This window comes from Cajanus cajan, chromosome 6 (assembly GCF_000230855.2).
Source record: "Cajanus cajan strain Asha chromosome 6, NIPB_CcT2T_4, whole genome shotgun sequence".
In the NCBI taxonomy this organism is placed as follows: domain Eukaryota; kingdom Viridiplantae; phylum Streptophyta; class Magnoliopsida; order Fabales; family Fabaceae; genus Cajanus; species Cajanus cajan.
Window position 1 is genome coordinate 62,936,483 of NC_138522.1, and position 11,471 is coordinate 62,947,953.

The 11,471-nt window shown below is 38.7% G+C and overlaps 1 protein-coding gene across 1 annotated transcript; it reads right to left on the reverse strand.

Annotated features, from left to right (window-relative positions):
- Positions 1-1,284: 1,284 nt before the first annotated feature.
- On the reverse strand, positions 1,285-6,027 carry LOC145958809 (uncharacterized). The gene has a single exon (XM_083076356.1). The coding sequence runs from the start codon at positions 6,025-6,027 to the stop codon at positions 1,285-1,287; it is 4,743 nt and encodes a 1,580-aa protein (XP_082932482.1).
- Between the last annotated feature and the right edge of the window lie 5,444 nt (positions 6,028-11,471).

Below are 11,471 nucleotides of genomic sequence, written 5' to 3' on the forward strand. Positions count from 1 at the left end.
AAAAACTCGGAATCTCACATTGGATTCTGGCCGTCGACCTTGACGAATTCGGGATTCAGACGATTAGGTAGAGAAAGTCCACCATTTAACTTAAAAAATTTCCGGCAAATTGGTGGGAAAATCCATTTTTAAATTAGGAAATGTTACCGAGAAGATACTCGGTGAATGACCGACTCGCTACGGTGGAAACACATCACGTTTTAACTTTTGACCGTCTTCAAACTCGGCATTTAGACGAGTACTTTCATTGGTTTCAACTTCAACGAATAGCAGTTCCTTCTACTCGCCAGTTTGGCGAGTACATTCATTAGTTTCACTCGGGAAAATTATTAGTAATTCCTACCCGGGATTTGGATGGGTAGATCCGTGGACATCCAGATTTAACTTATTAAAATTCTGTCTCTAGCCTGGTCGGTATTTAGACGACTAGGTGGTCTTATATTTGCCCTAGTCGGTATTAAGACGACTAGGTAGACTCAAAATTGATTTAAACTTAGCTGATTTTTAGGAGTTGTTTGCTCGGTTTTTAGCCGACTAAATGTTTCGATATTCAATTTTAAGACTTAGAAAATTTTTGGCATTTTCCTAGTCGGTATTTGGACGACTAGATGTTCACTTCGAATTTAGCAAAATTTCGGGTATTTTACCGAATCGACACTCGGACGGTTATATGGGAGATCAACTTTCTAAGCACTCTTCATCATTTTCCTAGTCGGTATTTGGACGACTAGATGTTTCAAAATCCCTGATTAACTTAGAAATATTCCCGATCAACTTTTCGACCGACTGTGTTCAAGTCGGTATTTGGGCAACTAGATGCATTGAGATTCATTTTTAAACTTCGGACAAAATTGCAGCATTCCACGTCCTCGGTATTAGCCCTCCATCCAAGGTCCTCAATCGGTAAGCTCCTTTTCCGACCACATCGTCAATTTTGTAGGGCCCGACCCATTTGGGTGACAGCTTGTTTTTTATCTGAGTTATTTGAGCGCGTTTCAGAACCAGGTCGCCTACAATAAAATTTCTTGGGTTTACCTTTGTGTTGTACTTGAAGGCTGCCCTTCTCTGAGCCGCTACTTGATTTATTCTAGCTCTTTCTCTTGTTTCTGCAATCAAGTCTAAATCAATTCGTCTTCCCTGGTCGGATTCTTCTTCGGAAAAAGCTGTAGCGCGTACTGACGGTTCTGCAATTTCAATCGGGATCATGGCGTCTGTTCCGTATACCAGATTGAAAGGAGTATCTTGGGTCGTTGAATGAACAGTCGTGTGGTATGACCACAGCACTCAAGGAAGTTCTTCCACCCATGAAGCACCTGATTCTTGCACACGCTTCCTCAAACCCGATAGAATTACCTTGTTTGCCGACTCGGCCTGGCCGTTAGCCTGTGGATGTTCAACTGACGTGAATGTCATTCGGATGCCGACTCCTTTGCAAAAGTCTCGGACTCTCGTGCTTGCAAATTGTGTCCCATTATCGGATGCAAGCATTTGAGGGACTCCATATCTGCAGACCACATTCTTCCAAAGAAACGTTCTGACCTTTTCTGCCGAGATGGTTGCCACCGGCTCCGCTTCGATCCACTTGCTAAAGTAGTCTACTGCTACTATCAAAAATTTCAGCTGCCGCACAGAGATCGGAAATGGACCGAGAATATCGATTCCCCATTTGTGAAAAGGCCAAGGAGACAAGATCGAATGTAGTCGCTCAGCTGGAGAATGGTGCAGGGTAGCGTGTCGTTGGCATCCATCACATTTCTGGACCCAATTGACGCAGTCGTTCCTCAAAGACGGCCAGAAGTAACCTGCACGGGCAACCTTGTAGACCAAAGCTCGGCCACCAATATGGCTACCGCACATTCCACTATGTATCTCGTCCATCACTCTCTGCGCTTGTGACATAGTCAAACATCTCAGGAGAGGAGAGCTAAAACCTCTTCGATACAGCCTTTCATTGATGACTACGAACCTGGCTGACTCCCTTTGCACCAAGGATGCCTCCCTCTTGTCTTTCGGTAACTCCCCCCGAGTCAAATATTCAATGTATGGCGCCATCCAGGAATTTAGCTCTTCCTGGATGAATAGGACATTTCCTCGCACCTCGTTTATACTTGGTTGCGACAGCGTTTCCTGGATGACTGACCGAGTAGCTCCTGGTTTCTTTGTGCTTACGAGCTTGGAGAGCAGGTCGGCCCTAGAATTTTGCTCTCTTGGTACATGATTAAGTGTTAATTTTTGGAAGTTTTCCGAAAGGTGCTTAACCTTCTCCAAGTACTTGGCCAGTTGAGGGTCCTTTGCTTGGAAAGTACCGGCTACCTGTCCCGTGATTAATTGAGAATCGCTTCGTGCTGATAAGCTTGTCGCCCCCATTTCCTTTGCGAGTGTCATACCGGCCAACAATGCTTCATACTCGGCCTGGTTATTACTTGCCCGGAACTCAAATCGCAAAGACTGTTCCAACAAAATTCCTCCCGGTCCTTCCAAAACAATCCCTGCTCCACTTCCTCCAAGGTTCGAAGCTCCATCTACTGATAGGATCCACTGCGTGTCTTCAGTTCGAACCTCCCCCACTGGTGCGGTTAATTCCATTACGAAGTCGGCCAGCGCCTGAGCTTTGATTGCGCCTCTCGGTTCATACTTGATGGAGTGCTCCGACAACTCCACCGACCACTTCATCATCCTTCCTGCCAAGTCAGGTTTTTGCAGTATTTGCCTAATCGGGTGATCTGTTCTGACTACCACCTCGTAGCTCTGGAAGTAATGTCTCAACTTGCGTGCCGTAACCAGTATCGCCAGGGCTAACTTCTCGATTTTTTGGTAACGAGTCTCCGCACCTTGCAGCACCCTGCTAACAAAATAAATAGGCATTTGAGAATTACCTCTTTCTTGTACTAAGACTGCACTGATGGCGCTATCGGAGGCCGACAAATACATCAGTAAAGGGAGATTGGCTTGCGGTTTGGAGAGTATTGGTGGCGAGGTGAGAGGCTGTTTGAGCTCGCCGAACGCCTTCTCACATTCCTCTGTCCATGCAAAACGGTCGTTTTTCCTCAAGCACTGGAACAAAGGCAACGATTTATCCGCTACCTTGGAGAGGAACCGAGAGAGGGAAGCCATCCTTCCAGTTAGTTGCTGGACCTCTTTTACTGTCGCCGGGCTTCTCATATTGATGATCGCGGAACACTTCTCGGGATTCGCTTCAATACCACGATGAGTCAGTAGGAAACCGAGGAACTTTCCTGCTTGGACACCGAAGGAGCACTTCGCAGGATTCAATTTGAGTTGATAACGCGCCAAAGTGTCGAAGCATTCCTGCAAGTTGGCGGAATGCCGAGAGAAGCTGTCCGACTTTACCACCATATCATCCACGTATGCCTCGACATTCCTCCCTAGCTGCTTTGCCAGGACTTTGTCCATGAGCCGCTGATACGTTGCTCCCGCGTTCTTCAAACCGAAAGGCATGACCCTGTAGCAACAAGTAGCCTGATCGGCTATGAAGGCCGTTTTGTCCTCATCTGCTGGATGCATCCGGATCTGGTTGTAACCGGAATAGGCGTCCATGAAACTTAACAACTCGTATCCCGAAGCACCGTCGACGAGGCAGTCTATGTTGGGGAGTGGGTATGAGTCTTTCGGACAAGCTTTGTTCAGGTCAGTGAAATCTGTGCACATCCTCCAACTTCCATTACTTTTTCGTACCATTACTACGTTCGCCAGCCACGTCGGGTATTGAATTTCCCGAATGTGGCCAGCTGCCAGCAATTTCCTTGTCTCCTCCACTATAGCCTTCCTTTTGTCTTCTCCAAACTTTCGCCTTTTCTGAATTACAGGTTTCGCCTTGGGGTCGACCATGAGGTGGTGACATAAGAAATCAGGATCAATACCCGGCATATCTCCGGCACTCCATGCGAAGGCCGATATGTTGCTCTTTAGCACTGTGATTAGGCTTTCCTCGTCTTCCTTGTTTAAGGATACACCAATCTTGACAATTTTTCCCTCGGTCAGGGTAACCTCCTTTACATCCTCCGCTGGGGCTGGTCTGGTATCAAAATGATTCACTCTCGGATCCAACTCGATCGACTGAACACCCCAATCAACCTGTGTCACGTATAGATGTCGCCTCGCCCTCAAACTGTCCTCGTAGCATTTCCTCGCTACGTCTTGGTCCACGCAGACAACACCTACCCTTCCGCTGGGTAAAGGGTACTTCAGCTTCAAGTGAGGAGTGGAGACGACCGCTCCCAGCTTATTTAGTGTTGGTCTTCCGACTAGTATGCTGTAGGAGGATTGAGCGTTTACTACTAGGTATCGGACAGTGACAGTTTTCATGTCGTCTCCCTGGCCAAATGTTGTCTCCAAGTCGGCATATCCCCTGGCTGTCACTTGATCGCCTGCAAAACCAACTAACGTACCTGCGTACGGCATGAGACGATCGGCCGGAATCTTCATCCCGACAAAAGCTTCCCAGAACATGATGTCCGCCGAACTGCCTTGGTCCACCAATACTCGTTTTACATTGTACCCCATGACGATTGCCGAGACAACTATAGGGTCATCCTCATGGGGGGATACCCCCTCAAAGTCGGCATCTGAAAAAGTGATGGGAGGCCGAGAAGGCCTCGCCCAATCGGCCACAGACAAAACCGACCGAGAGTATCTCTTCCGAGCCGCCGAAGTCGGCCCTCCTCCAGCAAATCCACCTGCGACTGTGTTGAAGTCTCCATGAACGGCCTGCTGGTGAGCTTCCGTAACTTTCTGTGGGGGATCCCTTAGGGGTGATCTCACTTCTCGCCTTCCTCCCCTGGTGTCTTCATTCCCCGGCCTTCGCCGTCTGTCGGATGAGCCCTCACCCTGCTTTCCGGCAATAAACTTCTTCAAGCGACCCTCCTTAATAAGGCGTTCAATTTGCCTACCCAAGACGAAACAACTCTCCGTCGCATGTCCGTGGGTTCGGTGAAACTCGCACCACTCGGATTTGAGAGGTCCCAACTGTCTGTCAGTCGGCGCGGGAAATTCAAAAAGCGATGCGCTGCTCACATCATGCAATACGTGGCGTCTGGGGACATTAAGTGGGGTAAATTTTTCTTCTTCATTGTGACGCGTCAAATCGGCCCTTGGCCTGGCGACATAATCAGCCTTCCTGTAGTTAACCTCCTTATGATTGTAGCGATCGTGTCGCTTATTCCAATCCGACCGTGGCCGGAGATGCTTGTTTCCTTCCTTGTTGTTATTCCCCGCTTCTCGGTTTTCTGCCGCTCTCTTGCTGATTTGCCCCTCCTCCGTCTTAATGTGACTCAGCGCGAAAGCTCGCACCTCCGACATTGTCTGACAACTAGCCCTTTCCAGCGCAATGTCGAAGGCTCCCGACCTTAGTCCCTTTTGGAATGCGATAACGGCCATCTTCTCATCCAGAGACGCTATCCTCAAAGCAACCTCGTTGAATCTTTGCAGGAAATCCTTCAATGACTCTTCCCGCTGCTGCTTAAGATCAAACAGATCCGACGTGATCGGCGGCTTCTTTTTGTTGGCGGCGAACTGTGCCATGAACATTCGGCTGAACACGTCAAAATCGGTGATCGATCGATCCGGTAAGCCGCTAAACCAATCAAGTGCAGCCTTTTTAAGGGTGCCCATGAACAGTTTACAACGAACTTCCATGCTTCCCCCGCATATCAACATTTGGGCCCGGAAATCTGTCAAATGTTGACTGGGATCCTGCGTCCCATCAAAAGCTTCGACCTGAGGGATTCGATGATCCCTGGGGATGATCTCAGCCTCTATGGCTTCCGAGAATGGTCGAAAATCTCTAGGGACCTCCAGCATGACATCCTCCTCCAAAGTCCTGGTATTAGCCGTTATTCTGGCCTGCATCTCATCTGCCCTCCTCCTGATCTCCTCATTCTCACGTTGAATGGCTTCTTCTCTCTCCCTGGAACGCGCATTCTCCTCTCGTAGGCCGTTGATCATGGCCATCATCTCTTCCATGGTGGGGGGTTGTGAATTGTTGTTGCTGCTGCCGCCTCTCGCCATGATAGGGCGTAGGTTTTTGTGTTTCTTGGGGCGTAAGGAAAAGTTTCACCGTAGCCCCACGGTGGGCGCCAAAATGTTCCGGCCACGGGGTGCACTAGGGTTTTTCCTAGATCAAGCCGCAAAGCCAGAGCATTCAAAAAGTGTAATCTGCCTTCTTAGCCTTAGGGTTTTAGGTTTTATACTTCGTCGTCCATGGGCTTTATGGGCCCCGTGAACGTAGGGATTTCCTCAACCGTTCTTGCTACGATGCCGCGCAACGAGTGAGGATTAGTCAAGTCGGATTTTGACCGATTATGCATGTGCCAAGGGTCCAATCGGGTATGCGCCGAGAGGTCCCCTTATAGGCGAGTGGAGACGGCTCGCTTAGGGATGTCAACTCGGTTGTAGGCGAGTTGCTTCCAATCAAACAGAGGATCAAGTCGGGTTTTTACCTAGAGGGTACACCAGTCGGATTTTTACCGAGAAGGTACACTAGCCTTCCAGCCCTGAGCCGATAAGGCGAGAGGGCTTGTGGCCTGATAACATAGTCGGGTATCGACTGAGTAGAGATCAGTCGGATTTTTACCAAGACGGTACAAATAATAATAATAATAATAATATGGTTTCGATTGAATTTAAGAAAGTTTTAATCTTAGTTATAACTTTTTTAATTATGATATATTACTATGCATGGGGTCAGGGGTGTAAGGGTTTTATGATACCCGTTCTCGTTTCCACGATTCAAATCCATCCTTGTCATCATTCTTGATACCTGATGAGTATGTAATTTTTGTCCTATTCCATCCCATTAGAAATCAGGTATACTCGTATCCGTAAAAAATTAATTATTTTTTTGTAAAAAAAAAACACATAATATTTTTAGCTTGCCTTTTTGTTATATTACAATTGTAATTGGATTGTTTGTGTATCTTATATTTTAATCAATAAACTTCTTAATAATTAAACAACCACGAATGTTTCACAATGAAGTTGAACACAGGTATTAAATCAATGATGGAGATGAGGATGAGAATGGGAACAAGGACAGGACATGTAAGTATATTTTAAGTTTTACCTATACCCGTACTCGATCAAACATGGTATTTCTTGCTAAAGTCGAGATGAGTTCGAATATTACCCATAGATACGGATTTATTTGTCATTCTTATATATTACCATTAAAAAATCATTTTTTAATATAAAAGGTTACAACTTAAACCTCCAATCTCTCTAATTTTTATTTATTGATAAAATTTATAAATAACAAGTCATAATAAAGTTCAAATTTATGATCATTATGTTTTATATATTATTTCAACTCTCGATCGTTTTGTCTATATGTAATCTATCCACCTCTATATTTATAATCTTATTCCTATATATTTTGACCGTATCTCATTATATATCATTTGATAATCCAATAAGACATCATTAATTCTTTGTTTGACCAAATAAAATTTGGTAAATAGAAAAAAGTATCAAGTATATTCGTATGATTTTAAAAATTGGATCAAATTGTTCGGCCTAATAAGTTGAGCTGATTTCAAAAATTGTTTTGCAATGAATTAGTGAAAACCCTATAGAATCGGTTCATAATGGATCAAAATCAGTAAAATCGTTCAAACCGGTTTAAACTAGTTTAATTATAAATAAATAAAAAACTAAAATTAATTTAAAATATTTTTAATAAAGGTATGTATTTAAAAAATTATAAATTAAAATAACTTATTCTTAACACTTATCTTGTAAATATAATTTAATCATTTATATTAATTTATAATTTTCAATACAACATCCAAATACTCATTAATTTTAACATCAACATCTTTTTTTACAAGTACAATTCCTTGCGATCTCGAAGACGAAGGGCTTTTCTGGATTCAAGATTTTCCACTAATAATTCTTGCCAGGAGCATATATAAAAAAGAAATGCTATAAACTTTTAATTAACATGTAGGAATTTGCTTTCTGAAAAAGAAAAAAAAATGTAGGAATTTGCTTATGTCAATCAGGTGATGCATGGCGAGCATATTGGTGACAACTAGAAGCAATTATTACTTCGGTTCGGTTGTGTTTTCCATATTGTTAAATGTTAATTATCAGCGAGGCAAAATCATTCGAGGTTTAACATTGGCTTAACATTTGATCTATGTAACCAAACTGAACAAGGACTAGGAGAGGGATGGTTTGAATTGTCTTGATGAAGTACAAATAACTACTACTATAAAAAAATAAAAATAAAAAAGTTAATGACATGTAAAGATTTGGTAAAAATCTAAAATTGCTTACCTGACTTGGTCGTTAGACACTGAGGTACTTCGATAATTAATTTATAGCTCATAATTATAAGAGGACTTTAATTTCGTGTGGATAATGCTGGTTCATATTCTGACCGAAAATGAAAATTATCATAAATAACTTTTTTTTTTGTTTATATTTATAACTATTGTAGTACCGAATTCTTTAGTGTTCTTCTTGTTTTTAAATTATATGTTGTTATGGTTGGTATGTTGTTTAGTATTGAAAAACTTTAATATTAAGTAATTTTTCATGATTTTGTATTAGTAGAAGAGTGTCTTTGAGCAAATATCAAGTTAGATTTATAGAAGAAAAGTATGTAAGATTTTTTTTAGAAATGAGTTTCATTAGTTCATTTCTTTAGAGGTGTTAGAGAAAGAGTAATAAGAGAAGTTTTGAAAATTACGAAACCTTCATTTTTTTCTTGTTAGATTTTTGAGCAGAGATTTAGACTTGAAGAATGGGAAATTTATTTAGGGGTGTTAGAAACTCCATGAAGCTTCCTTTTTTTCTTTTTCTTCTTCTTCTCTCACAAGTTTGGGAGATCTTGAAGAGGTAAAGGAAGCTAGATTCAGTTTTCATACGTGTTGTTTGATTGGTTATTGATCTATGAAAAATCCAAACTTGGTTGAAAATCACTAAAATTTGTGGTGGGTAGTGAATTGATTTCTTGTTGAAGTTTGAGTTCTAAGGTCTCTTGAACATATGTAAGAATTTAAGGTGATAGATAGTTGAATGTAGATGCATGTTGAATCTGGTAATGAAATTAAGTTGTAAATGATGTTTATAAATGAAATTTGGTATTGTATGTGGTTAGTTGATATGCTAAGTATGAATTGATGTGGTTGTTATTCGCATATGTATTTTTTTTTTTTGGTTTTGATTACTCAAAGCATCATTGAGGTCGCTTAGAGTAAATAGATGTAATTAGACTAAGGTGTTCTTTTCAATAATCATCTCTCAAAAACTCAACTCACAAGTTCTATGACGGACGAAATTTCAGTATAAGTTTTTATGATAAAATTTGGTAAATCTCTCTTCAATAACCGTCTCTTTTATTTAGGGTTGTAACTCCCTCTATATGTCAAATCATTATTTTTATCTTAAACACCTTTATTTATTAATTTAATTAACATCTTAATTTTAAAAGAAAAAAACACATATCTAAAATAAAGAAATTAAACATTTTCAATTTTAAACAATATCTTAAAAATATATAATATTATATCAAAATAATATTTTAAAATTTTAAAATTTAAATCATTATTGTAACACAATTTTTACTTTACACCCTGATTTTATAAAATTCACATGTACTAATTAATTTATATATTTCTATATAACATTATTTCTCCTGCATCAATTACTAAACATTCCTAATAAGATTTACCTTTAAGGAGTGGTTACCCAGTTTTACATCTATTCGTGTATATCCCTTAAACCTTAAAATATAAAATTGGCTACATGGCCATTGGAACAAAATTATTAACATCTATCTTAATTCAGTCCAAAAACAAACATTTATGGTAAAAGTGATGCCAATACAATCACAAACCGTCCAATTCACTTTACCAAACCAAAAGGACAATTTGAAATACAAAGCTTATAGTTGTTGTCGCTTTAATTTTCCTATAACCTAATCCTCTCGGAACTTGAATCTTGATAAATAAAGAACATTTTGTTAATGATGATTGATTTGTAAGGTTGCCAACTTGAAACGTGCGTTTGTGTACTATCGTGGGTCAGAGCTTCAGATTTTTCTGCCTATATGCCTAAACGACACGGCATATAGAAAAATGGCATGCAAGTGCATAAAATAATGACAAAGACTTCAACGAATGAAATAAAAAAAGAATGAATGTATAATGTACCCTTGAACAAAAAATTTGTATAGAAATAGAAGTCAAATGTTCAAACTTTGTTAAAGGCATTAATCATAATGTGGAAATATAAAATGGTACGATTCTTTTTTAAATCCTTTAGAAAATTGAAACGACATCTATTAATAACTTAAGTTCTTTTATGTCTAGTTTAACCTTCATTATTAAACCGGTTATAGTAATTCAAAACAATACATAATGAATATTTTAATGTATAGATATGTTTGTTATATATAATTAAAATTTATATTAATTTATATATATATATATATATTATTTGATTTTTAAATTATATTTAAAATTAATATATATAAATATTTTGAATATATAAATTATATTTTAAATTTATGATAAATAATTGTATTATAATAAAATTTATTTTATTTTTTATTGATAATTTATTTTAAATTATTAATATTTAATACATAAATAATCATGATAAATAAAAATTAAATTAGATAAAAAGTTAAAAAAATATTTACAAACCTTCTCGTTAAAGAATACTCTTAAAGATAAATGTTTGTGATTAATATATAAGAGTTGATATAATTCCAATTAATGATGTTTAATATATACTAATGTTTTAGTCTGTGTAATGCATAGAAAAATATTATGTAGAACATTATTTTTTATCCTTCAAATTAAAATTTGATTTTTTATCCTTCAAATTAAAATTTGATTTTTTAGTTTTATAATTTGAAAAATTTTATTTTATCCCGCCCTTTGAGGTACCTTCAACGTAGCGAGGAGATTAGTCACTGCTATGCGGTGGATACTCCAGGAACGAACCAAAAAAAAAATTGTCAAATAAAACTCACATATTGTTGAATTTGTCACATAAATTAACCCTATATGTCAATGTCTTTATTAGTGAAAACATCATATGATTAAACTCAATTAATGTTACATACTTGTCTCAATTTGTGACTTAAAAAAAGATTTTTAAAATTACAATGACTATAAAAATCAATTTAAAATTTATGAGATTAAAAAAAGTTATCTTAAATTTAAAAATAAATTTGAAATACTAAAACATTATTTAAACATGTATATATATCATTCTTAATTATTTCTATCATTATAGTGTTATTATCACTATCATCATTATTATTGTTAAAATTACTACCATCATTATACCACCATCATTATTAGTGATAGTGATGACAATAACAATAATGATTATAGTGACAATGATGATAGTAATAGTGTGATGATAACAATGATAATTATGACGATAACAATGATAATTATGACGTGTGGTAATGTGATAGTAACAATAATAATGGT

Coding starts and splice junctions, on each gene's coding strand:
- LOC145958809 (XM_083076356.1), bottom strand. CDS start 6,027: ATGGCGAGAGGCGGCAGCAGCAACAACAATTCACAACCCCCCACCATG.